Source organism: Macaca nemestrina, chromosome 1 (genome assembly GCF_043159975.1).
Source record: "Macaca nemestrina isolate mMacNem1 chromosome 1, mMacNem.hap1, whole genome shotgun sequence".
NCBI classification, from domain to species: Eukaryota; Metazoa; Chordata; class Mammalia; order Primates; family Cercopithecidae; genus Macaca; species Macaca nemestrina.
This window is the reverse complement of record NC_092125.1, coordinates 168967199-168993188: the sequence shown is the minus strand read 5'-3', so window position 1 is coordinate 168993188 and position 25990 is coordinate 168967199. Positions and strand designations below refer to the sequence as shown.

The 25990-nt window shown below is 38.7% G+C and overlaps 1 protein-coding gene across 4 annotated transcripts in view; it reads left to right on the top strand.

The window, feature by feature from the left end:
* Window positions 1-25990, top strand: part of LOC105498465 (cache domain containing 1) — a 226780-nt gene that overhangs the window by 183148 nt on the left and 17642 nt on the right. For all 4 annotated transcript variants that reach the window (XM_011770615.3, XM_071091954.1, XM_011770620.2 and 1 more), the window contains 11 exons: window positions 2342-2491; window positions 3964-4087; window positions 4893-5010; window positions 9213-9381; window positions 14198-14340; window positions 14993-15174; window positions 16248-16358; window positions 21755-21877; window positions 23299-23398; window positions 23489-23605; window positions 25548-25708. In XM_011770615.3, the coding sequence (XP_011768917.1) occupies window positions 2342-2491; window positions 3964-4087; window positions 4893-5010; window positions 9213-9381; window positions 14198-14340; window positions 14993-15174; window positions 16248-16358; window positions 21755-21877; window positions 23299-23398; window positions 23489-23605; window positions 25548-25708 (1498 nt within the window). The remainder of the gene's footprint in view (window positions 1-2341; window positions 2492-3963; window positions 4088-4892; window positions 5011-9212; window positions 9382-14197; window positions 14341-14992; window positions 15175-16247; window positions 16359-21754; window positions 21878-23298; window positions 23399-23488; window positions 23606-25547; window positions 25709-25990) is intronic.

Here is a 25990-nt window from a genome sequence, read left to right as displayed (position 1 = left end):
CCTGTGTTATGAATCCTGTGCCGTGGATTTCAGTGATTGGTTCACAGACCTATTGAATTCCTCTGCTGGAGTGTGTCTGTCTTTTCAGTCCCTAGAATTATTGAGTGACACATCCTCGAACTCCATGACATAAGGCTTGATTCTAGGGAAACCCATGTTTATGTGACTGTAGTTCAAAACCTACACAGATTAAAATATCAGTTACTGAACATATTTCTTTTTAAATAGTAAATCTATGTGCTTTAGGTTAAAGCAGAGAGAGTGATTGAGGATTTTGTCAGTATAACAGGAGCTTAGCATACTTTATTTGCCATAATGGGATCAAGAGTCTTCTGTCCCAGTTGATAATTGAAAAGTAAGATTGTGTTTCTTTTTTAAGACTTTGTTCTCAACCTGTCCAGAGGAGAATAGAAATTTGAAGCGAACAGGCATCTCAGTCCCTGAGTATTTCTGTTGTACTTTACTGATCTATGAAAGTGGCTTTAATCCTAGACTAAAGCTCAGGGGACTGTGGCGGGCAGATTGTGACCTCTGTCTCTATGCTGGTCCTCTCAGCCTGCTCCTGCCGCCTACAAGCTATTTATCCTGGGAGACCTGGGAAAAACCTTCTCCAAAATGCATCTCTAAAACCTTCTTAAATACCTGTTATTTTAAAACGTTTTAAAACAGATAGCATTCTAAATATGAACTGCTTAAAAAAATGCTTTTGAAACCAAAATAGAGACCCGTTGCATGACTTCAGAAGCTTTTTCAGTGATGTGTCCACTTCTTCTTACCAAATGATGCATTTAGTTGGCCTATGCAACCATAGCAACTCGATAACACCTCAAGTGGACATCATATGCAATTCTCTGTGTAGAAGCTCATTCTTTGTAGAAGCCTTCAGGAGTGTTTAATCCCTTTGCTGGATGTTTCTAGAAGAATGGCTTTCTGATAGGCTGATAGACATCAACATGACATCAAGCACAGGAAAACACAAAATCAAGATAAAGATAAACAATCCATCTTTTTGTTTAGAGTTTTCTTTAGAGCCATAGGGTTGTATAATTGTTGGGGATCGTAAAGATCATTTTATCTCACCCCCGCACCCCATCTGATATATGGAGAGACTCATTCCAAGACATAGCACAACTTACCAAACTCAGCAGGGAAGCCACGAGGAGAAACCAGGTGTCTCGATCTCAGGGCCATGCATTGACCCACCATCAGCACACTCTGTTTCTGCATTTTCCTCCTGTGTGCTTTGCCCTTTCCCTAGTTATCCTATTATTGTTGTTGTTGTTGTTTTTCATGGCTTATTACCTAAATACGGTCTTTATATTTTGAAAAGGTTATTAAAAAAAAAAAAAAAGAAGGAAAAATTATGCACTAGAGACTGTGTAGCCCACAAAGCCTGAAATATTTCCTGTTTGACCCCTTACATAAAAATGTAGGAACTCCTGGCCTGAATGACTGGAAACACATTCCTTTGGAAACTTAATTCCTCCTTCAGCTACTTGAAGTTCTGTATGTTCAGATACTGTACCTTTCTAAGATTTTTTCCCCTTGTTTTCACCTTTCTTTAAAGGATGCATTAATGGGGTATAGTAATAATATTAAGCATTCGTTTATCTATAGTCTCTTTTGATCTAACATTTCCTAGAAATCAGTAAAGCAGTTAATGCTGTATCCTTTAAACAGGTGTATGAGCCAGGCACAGTGGCTCATCCCCATAATCCCAGCTACTTGGGAGGCTGAGGAGGGAGAATCACTTGAGCCCAGGCAGTTGAGGCCACCATGAGCTATGATCGCACCACTGCATTCCAACCTGGGTGACAGAGTGAGACCTCATCTCGAAATATTAAAATAAAAAAAAATAAACAGATGTGTGAACCAAGGCTCGGAGAAGTTATATCCGATGTCACCTGTACAATACAAAAGGGGTACAGCTGGACTATAAGTACAGTTTTTAGATTCATTGTCCATTGATCTTTCAAGTTCAGCTGAATCTACCTACTTCACGAAATAGAAAAAATGTATTTAGTGCTGCTGATGTTTTGCACTGATCTGGAATGTCTTATCTTTTTAGGTGAAAAAGTAGTGGAAAACATAGAAATTGCTTCCATTTGAATTAACTGCGCTATCTGAGCTGCCAAAGATCGCTCTTTCCCTCCCACTCTAACTCATTTATTATGCTGTCTGCAAAGGCAGTGCTTGATTACTGGACCACATGGGAAACTTTTCTTCCAAACAAAATTGAGACAGCTGGTAGAAGCCTTCATGATTCACCGGAGCACAGTGCCAGTCTTTGTCCAATTCCTTCTCTGCTATTCTTTAGATTTATTTTGTTTTTAACCCATAGGTTTGATAATGACTGTGAGTAAACCCTGTTATTTTGGAAACCTACTTCTGGGAATTGTAGGTGTGGATGTGAATCTGGCTTATATTCTTGAAGACGTGACGTATTACCAAGACTCTTTGGCTTCCTATACTTTTCTCATAGACGACAAAGGTAACCTGCTAAATGTTCATCCTAAGAATACTTTTTAGAAACCTAAAGAAAATAAGGTATAGATATTCTCCAAACAAAATAGAAAAATTGTAGTGTAAAGAGCATTGTGACTAAGATTGCTCATTTGTAGTAGAACACCATAAAGATGGCAGAGTGGATCTCCAAATTACACATGTGTTTCTACGTTCTTTGAGGGGTAGGGAACAGTTATTTGTAAATCAGGAAGTTAGACTGGAGGATTGAATGATACATTGAATATCATCCTTTGACATGAACAGATACTTTTCAAAAGAAGAAATAATGCAGCCAACAAGCCTATGAAAACAATCTCAGTATCCCTGATCATTGGAGAAATGCAAATCCAAACCACAGTGAGATACCATCCTACACCTGTCAGAATGCCTATTATTAAAAAGTCAAAAAATAGCAGATGCTGGTGAGGTTGCCAAGAAAAGGGGACACTTGAACACTCTTGGTGGGAATGTAAATTAGGTCAGCCATTGTGGAAAGCAGTGTGATGATTCCTCAAAGAGATGAAAACAGAATTACCATTCGACCCAGCAATCCCATTACTGGATGTATATATATATACACACACACACCCCCAAAGAAATGTAAATCGGTCTATCATAAAGACACCTGTATGTTCATTGCAGTGCTATTCACAATAGCTAAGACATGGAATCACCCTAAATGCCCCTCAGTGGTAGACTGGATAAAGAAAATGTGGTACATATGAAATACTATGCAGCCATTTAAAAAAGAATGAGATCATGTCCTTTGCAGGATCATAGATGGAGCTGGGGGCCATTATCCTTAGCAAACTAACTCAGGAACAGAAAACCATATACTGCATGTTCTCACTTATAAGTGAGAGCTAAATGATGAGAACACATGGACACAAAGAGGAGGACAACAGACACTGAGGCTACCTAAGGGTGGAAAGAGGGACAAGGGAGAGGAGCACAAAAATAAACTATTGGGTACTATGCTTAGTACCTGGATCACAAAATAATCTGTACAACAAACCCCCACGACACAGGCTTACCTATATAATAAACATGCACATGTACCCCTGAAGTTAAAAAGTTAAAAGAAGTTAAAGAAACAAAAAAAAATGTCATCCTTTGGATCTTTTTTTTTTTTTTTTTTTTTTTTACAAAATTGTTATCTTAGATTTACTTAAGATTTATGTGGTAGATTAGAATGTTTTATAAAACAACGAAACAACCAATACCTCCAAAATACTCTTGATTAGACGGATGTTTGATAATTTAAGACATCTTTCCACGCTGCAAGAGTTTTATATAAGCACATATAAAACAGGTTCAGTTTTTATTGGACTGGTGAGTTGCACAGTGAGAAGTTGAATATTGGGCAGCCAGCCCAGAGTACCCCATATTTCAAAACAGTGATTCAGAACTTCCTACAACATGTTTCTTATTAACATGCATTTTGTTTTCTTATTGCAGGATATACACTTATGCACCCATCTCTTACCAGGCCATATTTATTATCAGAGCCCCCACTTCATACTGACATCATACATTATGAAAATATTCCAAAATTTGAATTAGTTCGGCAAAATATCCTCAGGTAAGAAAAAGGTGAGGGTCATAGGATTCTTTTTCCCTGAGAATGGGACCCATCAAAGCCACATACGAGTATTTACTATAAAGTGTAACACAAGTGTATAAATTATTTTAATGTTATCAAAAGTATTCTCAGTAATGTTTCCATAAGAATAGCACCCAAGATTTTGCTCACTTTGTATCACAGATAAGGTCTCTTGGAACTATCATTTGAGGATAATGTCTTGTAAATCAAATTCTGTGTTCACATTGACTTTCATTGTAAAATCAGATATATTTCATCTCATTTTCAAAAAAAAGTTCCAATGATACCAAATTGAAAAATGTTGGCAAAATAAAAGGCTAAGTTGAGGACCAGCTTTGTTGCATTTGCCAAAAAATAGCCTGGCAAAGTAGCATCCATTCCAAGTGGACAGCACAATCTTATACATTGTTTTTTCTTAAAATAAAAAACAGATTGGATTTTTTCCAACTGTGATACATTATTTTGGCAGATGGTAACCTGTAGAGGAATGAGTCTTTGTGCTCATTGGTTGAAAATTAACGACTGAGCGATTTGAGACAAGTTAGTCTCTGGAAAGAATTAGAGTTGGGGAGCAAGGATGGAGAGTAAGGAATGTTTTTAATGCAGAGCTGACATAATGCTTTTACGAAATTGAAAATCTCACATTATCTCTTTCAAAACTGATGAGTTTCATTGGTATTCAAAATCAGGAGGTGGCCATTGGCTCACAGCTTCTTCCTTGCCTTTAATTAAGTGCTTAATTTTATCTTTTGCCTGAAATACTTAATTCTGTTTGCCAACACAGCCTCCCTCTGGGCAGCCAGATTATCGCAGTCCCTGTGAACTCATCCCTGTCTTGGCACATAAACAAGCTGAGAGAAACTGGAAAGGAAGCCTACAATGTTAGCTATGCCTGGAAGATGGTGAGTGAGAGGAAGTTGTTTTTGCTTGAAGAGCTACAGGGTGCAGTGCTCTTGTTCATATGGGAATTCTCAGGAAGGGGGTGGCACTTGGGTCTGATATTGTGTCTCAGAATGTGACTAACCAAGTTTTAACGTGATTGAGAAAGAAGACATTCCACAGATGTTGTATAATTATTTTTTCCTTTTTTGTTTATAAAACTCATAATTGTTCATGATGAATTCATCACACCATATAAAAGGATAGAAAGCAGAAAGTAAACTATGCCCAGCCTGGACAACATAACAAAATCCCATCTCTATAAAAAATGTAAAAATTAGCCAGACGTGGTGACACATGCTGTATTCCCAGCTACTCAGGAGGTTGAGGTAGGAGGATTGGTTAAGCCTGAGAGGTTGAAGCTGCAGTGAGCCACGATAGCGCCAAAACTATCCACTTCCTTCCTTCCTTTAACTTTCCATTCCCCATAAGTAGCCACTTAGATCAATTCCCAGAAAATGTGTATATACAGACAGGCATATATATGTGTGTGTGTATATACACTCACACACGGCTTTAATGGCAGGCATATATATGTGTGTGTGTGTATATACGCTCACACACGGCTTTAATGGCAGGCATATATATGTGTGTGTGTGTATATACGCTCACACATGGCTTTAATGGCAGGCATATATATGTGTGTGTGTGTATATACGCTCACACACGGCTTTAATGGCAGGCATTTATATGTGTGTGTGTATATATGCTCACACACGGCTTTAATGGCAGGCATATATATGTGTGTGTGTGTATATATGCTCCCACATGGCTTTAATGGCTATATAGTATTGCATTGTGTGGATGACCCAAATTTCTCTAAACACTCCCCTATTAATGCACATTTCAATTACATCCAGTTGGATTTTTTCAGTTCAACTCAAATTGTGGAGGTTGGGAGTTTAAAAGGAGACGTGAAAGCATAAGTACCCTCTGACATTCTCTAAGGAAAAGAAAATCTTAGATTAGAAATTGGATTATTCGTGTTCAACACAAGCAGATCGATAGTTTGGCCATAACTTGTGGCACCCATTTCTGCTTTCTCTTAGCAGATTCATTCAGACACCAGGCTTCAAGGAATCACAGAGAAAGCAGATCTAACACACACTGTTCACATTACCTGTGTTTCTTTTCTCTCCTCTTCCTTCCCAATTAACATAGCAGTGCTGTTGAAAGACCCTAAATACCATAACTGACCAAAAGGGGAGTGGACTTTTATTTTTATCCTCAAATTTTAATCACTGAACATAAAATGCAGTCATGCATGAGATTTTTCTTGGATGGACAAATCTGATGTTTAACCTGTTGACTCCAAATAGATTCATGTAATCATCCCTTTACAAACTACTTATTGAACATTTTCTGTGTACTAAGAAGGATAAAGAAGATTGATACTCTCTCTGCCTTCATAGAGCATCGAGCCTAGTGGTAGATGCAGACAGTCAAAGAGCAACTCGACACAGTGTCTGTGCCTTTATCAGTTGGATCAGGAAAGATAGGAATTGGAAGTAGCCAGAATGCATTTAGGCAGGAGTCTCTTCCAACCTTCTTGTTTGGTTCTTAAAGTATCACTATTGCAGTAGCAATTACTAAAATGCAAATGAAGCAAACAAATTAATAAATGAAACTATTTGAGAAACTTAATGTTTACAAGCCTAATTCTACTGGTAGTTTGTTGTTTGGTAATACACATTTGAGGAAGGTCAAAGCCTATTTTGAAATTCTCTTAACTGATTCATTTTCAGATTTTTCTTTAGAATGATAGCACCATCTGCCCTTATGTTTATATCATTTTTAAAGACAAATTATTTAATTTTAATATCAGAAAGAGTGAGGGTGAACCAGTCATCAAATTAGAAAACAGACTTTTGTGCTTAAAATTAGAGATTGTTTACCTCCAGCATATTCTGATTGAAAGCAACTCAGTTACATCCTGGGAAAATATCTTCATGGTTGTTGGCATTAAAAGGAAAAGTAGGAAATGTAGGCATCTGTGTACAGTAAAGAGCCTCAATGTTAGTGTGTTTTTTTTTTCTTGGTACAGTAAAGAGCCTCAATGTTACTGTGTTTTTTTCAGTGATCCTAGTAAATTCTGGTTATTCTCCTTAGGCAGATTCGAGGTAGTAATCATGCAGTCACTTCAGGTAGCAGTGTTAGCTTTCTCCAAGTTCTAAAATTGTTGAGCAGATCACTATAAGTGAAAACTTAAGGAGATAATAAATAATGAGATTGGAGACTTGAAAAAAAAATGCTAGGCTGGTTACCCAGTAATAAGGGCAAATATTTTTAAGATCTCTTTAGTTACTTGTTGGGGAGGAGGGTAGATAACTCATCTTGTCCTAAAAAATAAAATGGTTTCTTCTAATATAATCCAAATAGAGTTAGCTTATCCTGAGGACAATTGGCTAAACTGCTTAACACTCATAGATATAGTAGATATTGAGGGATTATTTCGCTGAATTAATTTAAATGTAACTTGAGAGATTGTGTTAGCAGCATTAAGAGATTACTCTGTCACTGAGTAACCCAAGTGCATTTTTTAGCATTTTAGGAGGCTGTTTGCTCTGATAGAAGTACTGACTATTAGAAGGTATTCACATGTTCCCATGTTACACAGGCCTGCTTCACTTCAAAACATGGATCCCATGTTATAATCAGTGAAAAAAACCCACTCCCAACCCATAGAGAGCTCTTCTAGAAATAGAGTTCCTTTTAATGTAGAGACTATTTTTTTCAGCTCAGAACATGACAGAAAGACCTATATTGAAATCCACTTTCCTAAGAGCTGTTTATGAAGTGCTACTTTTAGAAGCTTACGGTAACTTTATTTTTCTCTTAGAGAATAGACCCAATTATAAAATTGTATTCTAGTCATTCTGGTAGGGTTTTGTCTTTTGGTTCCTTGGAACACACAACATAGGAAGACAAACTTAAAGGATGACTGTGAGATTGAAAAGAGAGAAAATAGTAAATGCCACTTCAGAGCACCTTGTCAATTTATAATTTGGGGAATGGAGGAAGAGGATTAAATTTATTAATCTAAGTGAATATCTTTGCCAGCAGTACTTGAAAGCAATTCCAGGAAGATATAAATTGCTTCTGTGTTTAAGAGTCTGCAACCATCCTCACAAATCCTATATTTCACTTAACTCTAACCTACCTATTAAAATTTTCTCCTTTATCTTTTACTTTTACTTCACTAAGTAAATCACATGAGCTGCTTTATAAGGCACTGTTCTTTAGTTCTGATTTTGCTAGTCATCAGCCTCTTCATTTATTTATAAACCATCTTTAAATAGGTTCTATCTTTCTTCTAATATAATAGGATAATAATTGAGAAATTTGGCTTTCTTTTACTTTTAAGTCTTTATCAAGTGGCTAGAACTAGGTAGATTGGCTTTTGATTCTGTGGTGGAATTGTCCCCACTAAATTTTGTTGAAGCATCCATTTCTAGGCACAAAGTGAATCTGGAAATACTACTGTTTCTGCATATGAGCTTAATAAATTAGACTACTTTTTAAGCTATGGCACACTTGCCTATGATGGTCTGCAATGACAAATCAGGCCGACTCTGCAGGGGTGCCATAGGATTTGTATTTTTCATGAGTTTAAGTAGTGATGTTGGTCATTTCCAACCAGGACAAGAGAAAGCAGTAGTTGGAATAGAATGAATGAACTTGATTCTGTATTGGCTGCTCCTCAGTCCTTTCTTTTAAAGTGAGAATTCACTACTGGCTTGAAAAATAGTCAATTCTCAGAACACTTATTGCAAAACCAATTATGTATTTTTAAGTGCATTTCAAATCTAAATCGAAATAAATGTTGTATTATTATGTCCTGTTCTAGCTTGTGCTTATTAACCCACATTAGCAAAAAAAGGCTAGGGTCACAGTTTCAAAGGGACTCTTTTCTTATCCTATTGTTAGCCCCATGATTTTCTGTTACATACTCCAAGTCTCCTCAACAAGAAGAGAAAACAGAAAATATAAAATTAGATACCTTCTATCACCCTGTCCTCATGTCTTCATTCATTCATCATATATTTAATGAACACCTTCCATGTGAGGATAGAAGATAAAGGCAGCAGAAAATAATGTATGCAAAGTCCCTGTCCCCATGGAACCCTCATTTTCTAGGTTAGAAATTCTTTATTGATTTTTACAGGTACAAGACACTTCCTTTATTCTGTGTATTGTGGTGATACAACCAGAAATACCTGTGAAACAACTGAAGAACCTCAACACTGTTCCCAGCAGCAAGCTGCTGTACCACCGGCTGGATCTCCTGGGCCAGCCCAGTGCTTGCCTCCACTTCAAACAGCTGGCAACCCTAGGTAAAGCCCTTACACTTCCTTCACGTTTTTACTCTTAGCAGCTCACTGAAAATATCCTTTTGAATACCATCCACCCCACACCCCAAAAAAAGATACTGAATGCCTGCAGAGTCAGCTGGTTTGGGGATACAAATGTGAAGACAATTTGAAGCCTGGCCTTGAATCAGGTCGTCTAGCAGACGCTGAGACAAGGTTTTGTGTGCTGGTGATTTATACAGGATGGGCTTTGAGAAAGCAGTGAGGAAGTGAGGAAAACAGGACAAGGAAGGGAAAAAAGACAAGTTTGATGTTGAGTGAAGTTTTAACTTCAGCCTGGTCTTCTAGGGGGGCTCTGGAGTGTAAATTACACCAATAGAGTTTGCCCAGACTCTATGAAGAGAACTCAGCTTTCACATTTCTTAGTCACTTTCAGCTTTCTTCTAGTGCTAGGCACAGAGTTTTCAGTGTAGCCCAAAGTCCATAGAGGGAGGCACAGATACAGCCCATTAAAGGTAAACATGTAAGTATGGGGATATTGGGGGGGGGTGAGGTAGAATAACAATAAAAGGCCTCCCAAGGAATCTATGTAGCATATCAGCAGTAATCTACCACAGATCCCTATCTTCAAAAGGGCTTAGGAATACAAAGATAATTCAAAGGAAGCAAAAAGGAATTTACATTTATTACATACCAGATGTTTTTTATTTTTCATCTGAGTTGACGTGTGATTGATTTGAGTTTACCAAAGATAATTTTCCCCCAGATAACATAAAATATAGCAAAGCTGAGATTTCACCCATACACCTCTGCTCTGCCATGTGCCAGGCACATACTAGGCATTCGTGATCTATGTTGTCACCAAACCACAGTATACTCACAGTACAGTAAAACAGGTATTCTCTTTTTCACTGTTGAAAAGACTTAGGGTTCAAAACAGTTAATAACTAAGAATCATGACATAACTGGCCAACTGAGAAGAAGGGGAACCAATGGGAATAAAATCAAGGCTAGAAGTCTGCAGTCTCTAGATTTCAAATGATAGCACTCGTGTTTGTGTTCCTCCCTTAAATTCCATCCTCGAGAGTTCTGCCTGACCATGAGATCAGAAGAGCAGGCTGGAGTAAGTGGTCTCTTCTGGGATACCTCCCAGCAGTGCTGACAATTTGGATAGAGCCAGTGATATTGATCCAAGAAGGCAGGATTTTATATTTCTTCGTTTTTATTTTATCTTTGAGGTTTTGTTCGTTTTTATACGAAAAAGTATGTTTAAAATTTTCGTATTTTTAAGAAATGCTTTACTGAAACGCTAATGTGTACATACCTCTTTTAAGTTCTGTGTGAGCAGGCTACTGCTGGTGAAAATTAGGTCACTGTTTTGAAATTTAAGACAGTAAAGTACAATAGTTTTCTTGATGAAAAAGAAACTCAAGCCTAGATTTTTTGTTTCCTTTGCATAATCTCTCAAAGCTACAGTTTCCAATATGGCAGCCACTAGCCACATGTAGCTATTGGGCACTTTAAATATGGCTCGTCCAAATTGAGGTATATGGTAAGTGTGAAGTTCATACTTAATTTTTATATTGATGACATGTTAAAACTATAATGCTATTGTGGATATACTGGATTCTATAAGCACATTGTTAAAATTAATTTAATACTACTTTTTGCCTTTTTTTTTTTTTTATCTTTACTTGGACAGGAAGTTTTGCTCTTGTCACCCAGGCTGGAGTACAGTGGTGCGATCTTGCCTCACTGCCACCTCCGTCTCCTGAGTTCAGGTGATTCTCCTGCCTCAGCCCCCTGATTAGCTGGGATTACAGATGCGTGCCACCACGCCCAGCTAATTTTTGTATTTTTAGTAAAGATGGGGTTTCACCATGTTGGCCAGGCTGGTCTTGACTCCTCACCTCAGGTGATCCTCCTGCCTTGGCCTCCCAAAGTGCTGGGATTACAGGCACCACGGTGCCCAGCCACTCTTTGCTTTTCTTAATGTGGCTACTGGAAAATTTTAAATTACATCTGTGGATTGCATTGTATTTCAGTTGGACAGCAAGCACTGTCTCATAGAGATTATTCAGATAATGTAGTTTATGAACTTAATTATTTATATACGATTAACAAGCAGACCATAGGCCAGTGTCTGACTTTCACTGGGAGATCTTGCCACCCTTCCTCACCTGGATGGTAAGGCCCCAGGACAAGGTGGAGAGGTAATCGGGGCATCTTACTTAGGATCAGTTGGCAATGAAAATGAACCAAGGTAATTAAAATACAATAAAAAGGGAATGGGAAATATAGGACGCAGTGGCAAAGTTTCCATTTGATTTCATTGATGTGGGGGTTTAGAGGCCAGGTCTTAAATATATGTCACCTTTGTTCAAGTGAGCTAATGGAAGGACATCATCTTTCTTGGTACACAAAGAGACAAAGAAAAATTTTTTAAGAGTAAATAATCTAAGGCAATTAAATATGTATATGTGTGTATAAATAAGCATGTCTACCTCCTAGACACAAAGCTTTGGGTTCTGTATCTTGATTCTTTCTCTTTGTGCTCACCTCATCTTACTGCACTAGCCTTTTCTAAAATGCCAGTCTCTGTCACTACAAAAGAGACCCACTGCCCAAGCCACCTCTCCTTCTCTTTACTCTAGCCCCATGGCGACTCTTCTGTCTCTGAAGTGAATGTATGCCTTTGACACTTCTTATATTATTGTGTTATTCTTACATTGTTATTTTTCTCTATTTTCCTTATCCTTTGTCATTCCAATTGGACCCTAACTTCTTTGAGTTCAGGAACTACCCTGTCTCTTTTTGGCATGTCCTTGCATGGAGGGCCTGTAAAAGAATATATACATGAATCCACAGCATGCTGCTTGGCACTTTTCGAGCCTTCGGTTGTCTTTGTTGGTTAATTAATATAATAATAATCTCCCAGGGTAGCCAGTGAAGATACCATCAGAATTAAATGAGACATAACATTGTTTAATGTTTTCCGGGAATGGCAGACTAGGTAATTCTAACCCAACCTACTAAGGACAACTATTTAATAAAATTCCTGGATTGAAACATAATCCTGGATTACAATCTTGTAAAGCATCAGAGCTAACATGATAGAGAGGAATTACTGGGCAAAAATCTCAGAGAAAATAATAACCTAGAGGAGAGAGCCAACACTCAAAGCCACTTTTGCGATGCACATATCTACCAATCCAGAAGAAACAGCTGTGAAATTAAACAGTGCTTTAAGTAGCTACTGCAGGCAAGGAAGAGAAGCAAAAATCAAATCCAGGGTCCACAAAAGGTAGAGACTCTAATATATTTTACCCCCAGTCCCACATACATATATGCTTTTAGCAGAGATTCTAAAAGATTACATCTTTAGCAGAAGGCCTGAAGTTAAATCAGGCCTTGACTTGGGGTTCCTATCATCTGAGTGGTTTGGGGAACTTCAAGCATTAGCCTTTAAAATAGGATTGGTTGAAGTCACACAGTGCTTAGGTCAGTATCCTGGCTCCTAATTGGGAACTGTTTCCAACACCCCACCTGCTACATCTTGCAGTGTGGCACCAGACAGGATGAAACAGCAATCCTCTCTATAGAAAGATCCCCCATCTTCTTAGGCCTCAAGCTATTTCTACAGATTAGTTTTTAAGTACAATGTCCAGCACAATCAGAGATCACCAGGCTACCAGGAGACAAGACATGACGTGTGAGAACTAACAAAAGGAGTAGAAGATGCCCTGTGTGTTTAAATGAGATAGGACACATGATCATGCTTTCTAAAGCTTTTAAAAATACTGTAAGGTTGAATGGTAGAACATTCATTGTGAGAATTTTTATCTTAGAGAACTAGGATTTTCCTGTTAGATCAGACCAATAATGAAACATGTATACATTAGCTACTATATTTCTAGAAGCTTTTATGTCAAGTTTGCTGCCACCATCTGAGTAATTTTTATTTGATTTTTGCATTGATTTCACTGTTCCATCTTTCTTAAATACTACTAATATGAATAATAGCTAATACTCATTTGCTTTACAAATATTAACTCATTGAATTCTCACCATATTTCTATAAGATTGCTGCTATTATCTTCCCCGCTGTGCAAATGAGAGAAACACACACAGCTAGGAAATGGCTTTAATCCAGACTGGCTTCATGTGTGTCGTAAGCTGTCCCCTCATTCCTCATAGATATTATATGTGGATCTCAGGTAGTTTGAAGAATTTCTACTCCCAGCACTTGTGTCTATTGGTGCATGTCTTTACCTGTTCATTTTTAGGACCGTAAGCTCCCTGAAGGGAGAGAATGTGGCCCTTTTCCTTTTTAGCTCTTCTCAGCACAGGGCTCTTTGTTTCCTGGTGGAAGATACTAAGCCGCCACCGGGAGCGGTGGCTCATGCCTGTAATACCAGCACTTTGGGAGGCCGAGGCGGGCGGATCACGAGGTCAGGAGATCGAGACCATCCTGGCTAACGTGGTGAAACCCTGTCTCTACTAAAAATACAAAAATTAGCCGGGCGTGGTGGTGGGCACCTGTAGTCCCGGCTACTTGGGAGGCTGAGGCAGGAGAATGGTGGGAGCCCAGGAGGCAGAGCTTGCAGTGAGCTGAGATCAAGCCACTGCACTCCAGCCTGGGCGACAGAGCGAGACTCTGTCTGAAAAATATGTATGTGTATATATGTGATATGTGTATATATATGTATACATATATACACATACATATATATATAAAGCCACCATAGCTGACGGATTGGCAGATCCCGAGCGATGCTTTTGTTCAGCATGAGATAGAGTCTCTGCATTCTCAGACCTGCTTTGTTTGCTTCTCTTTCAGAAAGTCCCACCGTCATGCTGTCTGCTGGCAGCTTTTCCTCCCCCTATGAGCACCTCAGCCAGCCAGAGACAAAGCGCATGGTAGAGCACTACACTGCCTATCTCAGCGACAACACCCGCCTCATTGCTAACCCAGGCCTTAAAGTAAGTGCTGGTGGGAGCTCCATTTCTGGTGTCCCCCTCCACCGGCCCAGCAGGGGGTGCTGGCAGTGAACCTTTGAAGTAGGAAGCCCAGCTCTGCATCTGTGCATCTCAGCTGGAGAGCTGCAGGGTGTGGCCCAGGGGAGGCTGGTCAGCAGTGACCCTTCTGATGGATTAAGAAGCCCCGTAGGCCACGTGGAGAATCTGTTACAGGCCTTAGAAGCACTGGGGGTTTCCAGTGATGTTACAGGGATGTGATTTAGAGACTAGTGAAACTTTCCCAGCCCTGTTTTACCCAGGGGAAGAAGTAAAGTGCCCCTGCTGTCTCTTGAGATAAATATAAAGTTTAAGGAACAAAGCTTTAGGGTTAGTGTGTATATGTGTGTCTACTAATGACTCGCTATAGGATTTTTCTTCTTAAACTCAGAAAGCCTAGCTGGGGTGAACAATTGAGTGATCACGCATCCGCTGACTGTATTTCTGCAAGCTTTTGTTTTCACCAAGTTTGGCTGCATCCATCTGCTGTGGAAAGATTTTTTAAAAGTAATTGGGCTTGGCTTCTCTGCAGCAGAGCTTCGGGAAGCCCTGCCAGCAGCCCACTCTCTTTTCATGTGAGTTTTAAAGGATCCCTGCTATGTCTTCCTTTGTTTCCCAGTTCTCTGTCAGAAATGAAGTAATGGCTACCAGCCACGTCACAGATGAATGGATGACACAAATGGAAATGAGTAGCCTGAACACTTACATTGTCCGCCGTTACATAGCAACGCCCAATGGCGTCCTCAGAATTTATCCTGGTTCCCTCATGGACAAAGCATTTGATCCCACTAGGAGACAATGGTGAGTTTTAGGGGCTTCCATTATCAAAGATTCTCCCCCAAATCCTGGAGAGACATGGTAAGTACATACAATAAAGCAACCTCAGGCCATTAAACTAAAGAAGATACTTTCGTGGTGGTGAAAAATGTTTCTGAATAGTGTTTTCAGTGCAGCATTAACAACAGCTTTGTGGGCTTTTTCTATCTACAGTGTTTTTATCTCTTCATTGAAATTTTGAGCCTGAAATTCTTTATGCTTGGCCATTTTAATTCCTAGTGGTTTGTTTAATTCCTACCTTATGCAAAATGTGTCCCTAGTGGATAGACTTCATTTTACTACACATGATTATGGAGTCAAGTTACAGCTTAGGTATGACCTGTGAAAAATGAACACACAAATTCAAAAACATTCTTTTACTTCTAGGCTTTATTTTGACTTTAATTTTCAAAAGCAAAAGCTAGCAATATGCTACAGCATAGCAGGGGAGTCAATGGGACATAAGAACAGAAAGTCTACCTCGTCTCTAAAACATCTCTACCTGGTAAACTTAGCACTTTGGAAGGCCAAGGCAGGTGGATTGCTTGAGCCTAGGAGTTCAAAACCAGCCTGGTAGCATAGCAAAACCTCATCTCTACCAAAAAAAATACAAAAATTAATTGGATGTGGTGGTACACACCTGTAGTCCCAGCTACTCAGAAGGCTGAGGTGGGAGGATTTCTTATGCCTAGGAGTTTGAGGCTTCAGTGAGCCAAGATCACACCACTGCACTCCAGCCTGGGCGACAGAATGAGACCCTGTTAAAAAAAAAAACAAACAAACAAACAAAAAAAAACTATACTACAGATCTTAGTAAATGCCCAGATATATACTGGGTTCAGTGTCTCTTTTTAAAGTAAGAAGGAATTTCAGATTCTCTTTACTTTTTGTGTTGATACTACAGCAGATACAAAAGATGAGAATCCTTTTGTATTTCAGTGTAACCCAAACGAAATTCATTATAAATATTTTTAGACTTACAAGCTCACTTTTCTTTGAAATTTACAGAATAGAGGTGCATACTGTAAAATAACATGACTTTCTTTTGTCTCCATTAGGTATCTCCATGCAGTAGCTAATCCAGGGTTGATTTCTTTGACTGGTCCTTATTTAGATGTTGGAGGAGCTGGTTATGTCGTGACAATCAGTCACACAATTCATTCATCCAGGTAATATTTTAATTAACCGTATAGTCATTTCTTAAATCTATCAAGGATGTTTTGGAACTCTGAATAGAAGAGTACTGACATCAAGGCTTAGAGGCAGAAGCATGACCTTTAAAGTGAGGCAAGCTGGGATTTGAACATCTTCTCTCTCTGTCACCTTCAATTCCATAGCTGTCTCCTGACGTCTGTAAAATGGGAATGATACCTACCTCACAAGGTTGTCATGTAAAATGAGTCAGTGAAAGACTGTTAGCCCTGCTCTTGGCAGCCATGATGATGTTTATGAAGAAGAAAAGATGTTGGAGTCTAAAGAGCAGTTTGAAGAGATATCCACTTTAAAATGGTGAAAGAAATATCAATAGAGGCCTGACAATTATGATTGCCAGAGAGTGTTTCCCAAGAAAAAGAGGATTGTTAATGAAGAAAAACAGGCTGGGTTCATTTGCTCACACTTGTAATCCCAGCACCTTGAGAGGCTGAGGTGGGTGGATCACTTGAGACCAGGAGTTCCGGACCAGCCTGGGCAACATAGCGAGACCCTGGCTCTACAAAAAATAAAATAATTAATCAGGCATGATGGGGCATACTTGTATTCCTAGTAACTCAGGAGGCTGAGGCCGGAGGCTTGCTTGAGCCCCCAGAGTTCGAGGCTGCACTCTAGCCTGGGTGACAGTATGAGATCCTGTCTCAAAAAAAAAAAAAAAAAAAAAAGAGAAAAAGTACCAAGACATCAAACTTATTGCCTCTTGTATTTGAGTCTAATTCTTTAGAATTTTAAATAAGTTGTTTATTTGGTTTTCTTCTTTAAAAAAATAATTGTCCTTGAAACTATCTCTTGAAAAATTAAAAGGCTTTTTGAAAATTGATTTTCCCAGAATGTTATATCAATATCACTGTAAATCTATTTAGAGTGCTTTATGTTTCCTGCTTTTAAGGTTTCAGTATTTAAGCTCCAGATGTCAGTGAAATGTTTGGTGGGGAGGCAAGTCACACACATTGTTTTAATCCCTTCATTATACAAATAGCTATTTTTTCCTAGCAACCAAGAAAGACCATATTTTGACTGGTACCTGTAATGATGCCTTAACATTTATAGGAGGCAGATTTTCTTGCTTAAGTTCATGCTTTTCACTGGTGCTCATTACGTCAAATGATTGACATTCAGTAAAATTCCTCTAACGGAAGTTCATTGGGAGCAAGAATTGGGAGGCCGTAGGTGTGGAATTTCAGTATCATGGCCTGTGTCTCTGTGGAAAACGGGGCCCTGCAGCCAGCCAAATGTTGACTCCTTTGTAGGGTATGGTATCTGTCTGACTCTTGTCAGCTTCTCCCATCATATAAGATTTCATATGCAAACAAGTAAACACTTACTTAGAACACATCCCTCGGTGTTTTCATTAACAGACCATGTGTGAAGCACACGCCTACTGATGTCTAAATACAGTGATTTGTCATCCCTCCCATATATTGTAATGGGTTGAGAAAAAGTAAACAAAGGCTGTTTCTTTTGAGGGGACCACAGTCACCTTGGTCTTTGATTACAATGAAATGGGCCAGAACTGGGCTCTTAAAGACGTTGTTACAGTACAGGGAATCAAAACCCAGGTGTGTCTTAGTCTTTGGTTGACCCAGCTGGCTCCCCTCACCTGGCAGCTTATTATCAAGAGCCATTTGCTTTTCTATCTAGATGTATTATTTTTGTTCAGGAGGGCAAGGGCAGGGGCAGATGTTCATGCTTGTGTATGCATGTTTACATACTTTTGTTGGGATTCAAATGGGTGGAAGAATTTTGATTTGGTTTGTTTACAAATATTTATCATGTTGGTCCAAGTGAATCACAACTTGGAAATATGATGGACTTTCAAGTTAGAAAAACCCAGGTTCAGGCCAGGTGTGGTGGCTCACGCCTGTAATCCCAGCACACTGGGAGGCCGAGGTGGGCAGATCATGAGGTCAGGAGTTCAAGACCAGACTGACCAACATGGTGAAACCCCATCTTTACTAAAAATACAAAAATTAGCTAGGCATGGAGGTGCGTGCCTGTAATCCTAGCTACTTAGGAAACTGAGGCAGGAGAATCGCTTGAACCCGGGAGGTGAAGGTTACAGGGAGCCGAGATCGTGCCACTGCACTCCAGCCTGGGCGACAGAGTGAGACTCCATCTCAAAAAATAAAAATAAAAAAATTAAGAAAAACCCAGGTTCAGCCACATGCAGTGGCACATGCTTATAATCCCAGCTACTCTGGAGGCTGAGGCACGAGACTCACTTGAACCTGGGAGGCAGAGGTTGCAGTGAGCCAAGAATGTGCCACTGCACTCCAACCTGGGCAACAGAAAAACCCAGGTTCAAATCCCTCATTTGGTTACTTTTACATCATGGGTTGAACCTACACAAGTTTAACTAGAATATAATAAGAGCAAGAAACGACAGTTGAAATCCTGGATTCTGCCTCCTGAGTCACTTGGTGAGCGTGTATATTCCCCAGAATAAGTGTCTGCTCTTGCCCTGCATAATATGAAATCCCATGCACCTGGTTGTTTGGATATTTTGCTTAGCAGAGTGTGATTTTACTATTTAGAGCTGTGTATTTTTCAATCAACAGAGTTTAAAATGCAAGTCAACTACCTCTTATGGTGCTCAAGCAGAGCAACTGTGACTTTGATGGATACGTGGATAGATAGGCTTTGCAAAGGTTTTTTTCGAATGATTACTAATGATGTTGGCCTTCGGTGCCAGCTTGAGAACTTCATCCCTCCTAACATATGGTTCTACTCCCAAAAAGTAGATTTTCCGTTTACTGTTTGCATGACTATAAACAAATTTCTTTTCGCCTTTGTTTCCCCACTTAAGAAAGTGAGATATTAGAGCCTACCTCAAATGATTATTTTTAAAGATTAAATTAAATAATATATGTCAATCTCCTAGAACAGTGCCTGGTATCTGGTAAGGGCTCAATAAATGTTAAGCACTTTTATAATAATGTTTTGTGATCTCTTTGACCTCATATGTAAAACAGAGGCCGTAATACCTGCATTGAACTGATAGGATGAGAATTAGAGATGATACATGTCAAATGCTTACTACTGTACTTAAAAGGTCGAGTCCCAAATAAATGACAGTTATTTTCATCATGCTATTTTTGCTTTAAACTTCTGACATTTTAGCAGGTCAGAAGAGAAAGCCTAAGCTAATATTCAGCTTGTCATGAAGCGGTCCCATGCACTCAATTTTCAGTGGTTTGGCTGAGAATTAGAGGCATTTTCTAATTCAACACTCACTTATCAGTTACTCATAGTAAGCTTACTTGTGATTCTTTCACATAGATTTTTAGTGCCCTGAGAATCTGGGTTTGCATTCTTTGGAGAAGGGTGGTGCTGCTAGAGATGAAGTACAATCGTTGAGTAAAGGACGGGTTAGATGTGTCTTTGGCTGTGAAAATCTCATGGAAGTATTGCAAACAGTCTGGTCTGTTGTACTTAGACATGTAGATTTGGTGTGATTTCTTTTTTCCAGTATCTTTCTTTATGAGTTGCTATGGTAACAGTGTACCATCTGAAATGCAGGTGAAAATATGAATCCTAGACTTACATAGGCAATATACATGCTGTTGCCTTAGCATGTTTATCATTTTGAAGCAGATGGCAGTTATACAAGAGAAGTTTAGAAATAAAATTACCTTATACCAAAACACCTAAGTGCTATTTTTCACCGAGGTAGCTGTAGTGTTGTAGAAAGAGCCAGTTGTGGGTACTGGTCTCTATACCATAAATAAAAGGTGATCTGACCTATCTTATGTGTTTTTGCCATTGTAAGCTTAATCTTGTATTTATAAAATGGGAACTATGATTCCTTTATGGCTTTTTCACGGATAGTTAAATAGTGTAAAGTTGCTTGGAAACTCTTGAATGCTCTGCAGATCTAAGAAGGCAGTTTAACTTCATGGTATGTGCTTTGGAGTTGAAGACACTAAGTTTAAATCCCTGCTTCCACTGGCCCATTGTTGTGTTTCTGTAGTCCCAGCTACTTGAGACTGGGGCAGGAGGATCATTTGAGCCCCTAGGAGCTTGAATCTAGCCTGGGCAATATAGCAAGATCCCATCTCTTACAAAAATAATAAATACATTTCTGCTTCTACTAGTTATTCACTGTGTGACCTTGGCCAAATACCTAATTTCCCCAAGCTTCAGTTCTCTGGAAATTATAATGCCTTGTAAGATTGCTATGAGAAATAATTATAATTTTTGTGATTTTTCTTTGGATATTTTCTTTATAAAGAGATTAGGCAGGTGGGTGATGCTAAATGGTAGGCTCTTAGAAAGTCCTATGTTGGGTAAACTGCAGATTCTCAGCCATAAGAGTGTGGGGAGTTCGTTAGTCAGGTAGCACATGCCCTCCCAGTTAGCCATGAGCATAGATTAAAAAGAGCTAAGGTTCCAAGTGAGAAGTTCACACTTCTGACACACCCAGAAATTTATTGAAGTACATTTTCTCTGAAAGAGTAATAACTTTATTGTTAACCCTTGCCTGAGGGTTCAACTTCACTGTTTAGTTTTCTTTAGCTTAGCTTCTTTTTTTTAGGTGTTCACTGTAAATACACCATCTCATTTAATTCCAATGACAGCCTTATAAATAGGTACCATTTTCAGATGAGAAAACTGAAGCTTAGAAAGGTGAAACAGCATTCCATAAGCCACATATATAGAAACCAACAGGGCCAAGATTTGACTTCAGATCTGCTGATTCCAGAGCCAAACAAGTTAGCACTGTGTTTTACTGCCCAATTTTCTCTTCCTTGGCTATTGAGAGTAGCAGGGTGGAATGGAGAAAGCACTGGCCTATGGAGCAGGACAGTCTTGTTCTAGGATATGAGCTGTGCTCTGAGTAGAGTCAACCTTAATGTTGGGGAAAGAAAACTAGGCTAGCCATTTTTACTCCTAAGTTTTGTATGACCTTGCACCAGTCAGTTAACCTTTGTGAGACCTCAGTTTTCTTATCTAAAAAATGAAGTAAATAATAAGGGTGCAAGGGGAATTTTTTTTATCTAGAGGTTTGTTGCAAGTAGCCGTAGTAGTCATGCATCCAGCCTCCCTCCTGATGCCTCTGCACCCATATTTTTGTCAGTCGAGCCACTCTCTGAACATCGTATTTCACAGCTGCTCAGGTTTTGGGCCACTCTTATTTAGACAGTCCTACATTAAGTCTCAAATTTTTTTCTCTCATAAAATTTCCATGTTGTGTTAAATCAGTCACTTAGTTGATCATTTTTGTAGGTGGGAGAAGTAGGGAGGAACAGTGGGAAGGTATTTCTAATACCAAACAATGTCCCTGGGACTGAACATAACTTTTATCTTTAAATAAGCCATGCCTATTGTTCTCATTGATCTTTTTTATATAAAGTACACAGCTGTCTTCTGGGCATACTGTGGCTGTGATGGGCATTGACTTCACACTCAGATACTTCTACAAAGTTCTGATGGACCTGTTACCAGTCTGTAACCAAGATGGTGGCAACAAAATAAGGTAAGCGCTTTAGGGATGCTATTTCCTTTCTAGCTGCAGAAATTTAAAAATAGATGTCAGGTATCTCTAGTTCAATGGGAACAGCATAGCTATGGTCAGGACTAGAAATTGAATTCATGGCCTGGGTGTTCTGTTAAGAAAGTTTTTGTTCTTTTTCTCTTCTTTGGTTTTTCTGAGATACATACTGTTTATTATTTAAACAGACAGATTCAGCACACAACAAGAAAAGTAACTGTAGCATGGAATGCACCAAAAGCTCGTTTCCCTGGAAGTCAGTAATTAGAGGCTTCCCATATCTTTGGTACTAGAAAGACCAGAGGGGACTCTTGGGTAGGACTTTTGATGTTAACTTTGTCATTAAACCAAAGTCTTTGTGACATTTTCAGCTGCTTAGACTGTTCCTTTTACATTTCCCCAGAAAGAGACCATGGAACCAAAAGTCTTTGCCTCCTGGATTTCAAAAGAACATGTCTGATCAAAGCAAGGGCATTCCCTTGATTGAATGCAGGCTGCTTTTAAAAATAGATTTCTTAGTTCCATCTCATGGTTCACGCTTCGTGTCATTGGCCCTTATGGGGAAATGCAGAATTCCTGGCAAATTGATATCACTAATGTAAAGTAAAATAAAGCAAAATATAGTCTTGATTAAAGCAGTTCTAGCTTCATTTATTGTTTCTATCAAATGTAGATCAAATATAGTAGTCCCCCTCTTATCTTTGGTCTCGCTTTGTGAGGGTTCAGAACCACAGCATAATACAATAAGATATTTTTATAGAGACAGACCACATTCATATAACTTTTATTACTGTTATAATTGTTCTATTTTATTATTAGCTAATGTTATTAATCTCTTACTGGGCCTAATTTATAAATTGAACTATCATAGGTAAATATATATAGGGAAAAAACCATATATATAAGGTTCAGTACTATTGGCACTTTCAGGCATCCATTGGGGTCTTGGAACATATCTTCCACAGATAAGGGAGAAGGACTACTGTATATTTTTATACATCACCTGCATGTTGTTATTTTATGTGTATTTATTATTGAAAGAAGAAATTATATGCTTTACTTCAAATCTGTAGGTAGAAGTACTCAAGTCTACTTCCTTTAGGATCTGCTTCCCTGGAAAAAAGAACAAACTTCCCATTCATATATCTTTGCAAAAGGTCTGAGTCCATCTTACTTGGGCTGTGTGGGCACATTCTGTATAAACTATGTATGTAAGTGACCCACAACTTCAAAAATCATGTACCCGTCTACCTGCCTGCCGGCTTCCCTTCGTTTTTCCAATGAGTATTTATTGAGAACCTGGGATAAATGCAGTTTGTTTCAGGGCTAGCAAGATAAATGCTCTCTGGATACGTTTAAAAAAGGACAGCTGACATGAATGAGGGGCATGACTTGTTTTGGTACAGGTGCTTCATAATGGAGGACAGGGGTTATCTGGTGGCGCACCCAACTCTCATCGATCCTAAAGGACATGCACCTGTGGAGCAGCAGCACATCACCCACAAGGTATTTGTCACAAAGCTGAGCAGCTCAGTTCTCCAACCACCTGCAGCTCGCTACATGGCGTATGTCTTCTCTTCTCTTTGGCCTTGGTAGGAGCCCCTGGTAGCAAATGATATCCTCAACCACCCCAACTTTGTAAAGAAAAACCTGTGCAACAGCTTCAGTGACAGAACGGTCCAGAGGTTTTATAAATTCAACACCAGCCTTGCGGTAAGTTGATCTGATTCCTTAATACTCTCATTTTTCCATCCCATTATGGAACATGAACTGGAATCATGGCTACTGTCTGTTTCATTGCCTCCGAATTACAGAATGATAGGAGGAGACAGGACCTTAGTTCCAGTTCCCAGTTTGGCGATTGGGAGATATAAAGCTCAGAGTAGAAAAGTGAATGTTTTAAGGTCTCACAGTTGGTATTTTGTTTTGGTTTTGTTTGTTTAAAGACTTACCCAATCTAAGCCCTTTGAAATATCTGCTGAAGTTGGTTCCCACACTCTTGTATAAATATATGTGGCACCATGTGTTTCTCTCTTCCTGTCTTCTAGGGATCACTAGGTCTCCTTAAATTCCCAAGGCCAAGTTAGGTCAGTTCTTGATCATTTGCCCTATGAGATGGGAACTCTCATATAAATCATCTGAAAATAATGTCTTTTATTAGCTTAGAGTATTCTGTATAATTTGAGTTGCTGCAAATTTACCTGGTTATGGTTAAAGATCTTAAGGACATTCTCATTAATTTATAAATAATCCTACTTGGGAGAAAGCTAAATGGGGAATGATAGAACATTCAAAAAGCTACTTACAGGAAGTAGGTTTTTTATTTAGAATAGGCATTTATGTCAGTCATAAAGTGTGTAATTAATTTTTAAAATGTACTGGGTTAAATTAAAAATCCTAAACTGAGTCTCAAAAACTCTATTGCAGAAAGCAATTATCTGGTGGAAAAGAGTAGTTTAAAAAATGAATATGTTAATAGAATAGTGTGTTCAAGGCAAGGGAAGTCATTATTATCCTGTTCAGACCCCATACCATTTTGAGAAGCACTCTCTTTAAAGGAGACATTGACAAATGAGACTGCCAAGTAAGGTTGTCATAGGAAAGTCTGACTTATTTTGTGTATCTTCTGTCATTTATGCAATGGTTTCTGGAGTCTTCAGCACACAATGCCAGGATACTCAGGTAGATACTTCTCAGAAGGCACATTTGAATAATTTAATGGCTGAAGTTATTCCCAAATGGAATTAGAGCATTCCTGAGTACTGGGGCTGTCAGGACTCCACGATTGTGATACTGCTTATATTCTAGAGGTGGGAATTTCTCCAGACAGTGAGAAATTCATGTAGACCTCTAAAAACCCATTCAGTGCTATGATTCTCAGAACTAAGCTCATCCTCACCAAGCATCTGTACAGGATGAATGGCATGGAAACAAGCTTGAGGTGAAATAATTTGCCTAGTGTATCTGACATACATACGGAAAAATGATTACACGCAACTCTACAATACCACTTTGGAATCTTTGATTTTGTAATAGGGTAAACAAAATTGACAGTTCAAGAAACTTGCCATCACATTTTATTTTTATGGAGTGAAGAAAAGGGATACTTGATTTAGTTGGATTATTTAAATATTCTAGAAGCAGAAATTTGCCTCTTAGAGAGGTTTGATTTTTAAATAATTTTATTATTCTAAAAGGAAAAAGTTCATCACCCAAAAAAAGGGAAATGCATGATTTATGGTTAATTAGGTTTGCATGTGAATAAATTTTAACTATTCCTTCCCTGAAAATTGTCTTTTTGAAGTATTGCTTCAAACTATTGCTTCTTGAAGTATTCATTTTCCTGGTATACTATTATATGTTAAGAAAAAACAGATTTTAATAACAGCTATGAAATTTATATTTGTGTAAGCACAGATAAAAGAATACATAGTATATACACAGCCGTTCAATGGGAGTTATCTCTGATTATGAATAATTTTTATTTTCTAAATTTTTCACAGTGACTATATATTTTTTAACAGTGACTTTTGTAATCAGAAACATTTTGTTTTAAGCTATTTTCCATGGGGTAGTTGAAGAGTTGTTTTCACCAAAGTAGGGCTGAGTCTTTGCATTGCTGTCTGTCATTTCTGACACCTTGATTGTTCTGTAGGGGGATTTGACGAACCTTGTGCATGGCAGCCACTGTTCCAAATACAGACTAGCAAGGATCCCAGGAACCAATGCGTTTGTTGGCATTGTCAATGAAACCTGCGACTCTCTTGCCTTCTGTGCCTGCAGCATGGTGGACCGGCTCTGTCTCAACTGTCACCGGTAAAAATGCAGTGGGTCATATTCTGTGTTCACCACGCTGTTTAATATTTCAACTGATGTCAGGAATTTTGAAGTGCAAAATAAACAGAAAGTGCTGGTGTGTGTCCTGAAGAAAAGTCACAATTACAAAGGCACTTAGAGCTGTGCCGTTTGCAGCATCCTTGTCCAAAGAACAATTGATTAAGGCCATTTATGTATTTAACCTTTGGCTGTAAATTCCTTTTTACTATCCTTTTAAACTAGCTCAGAGCTTCATTATTTTGCTTCCCCAGTACATGTACA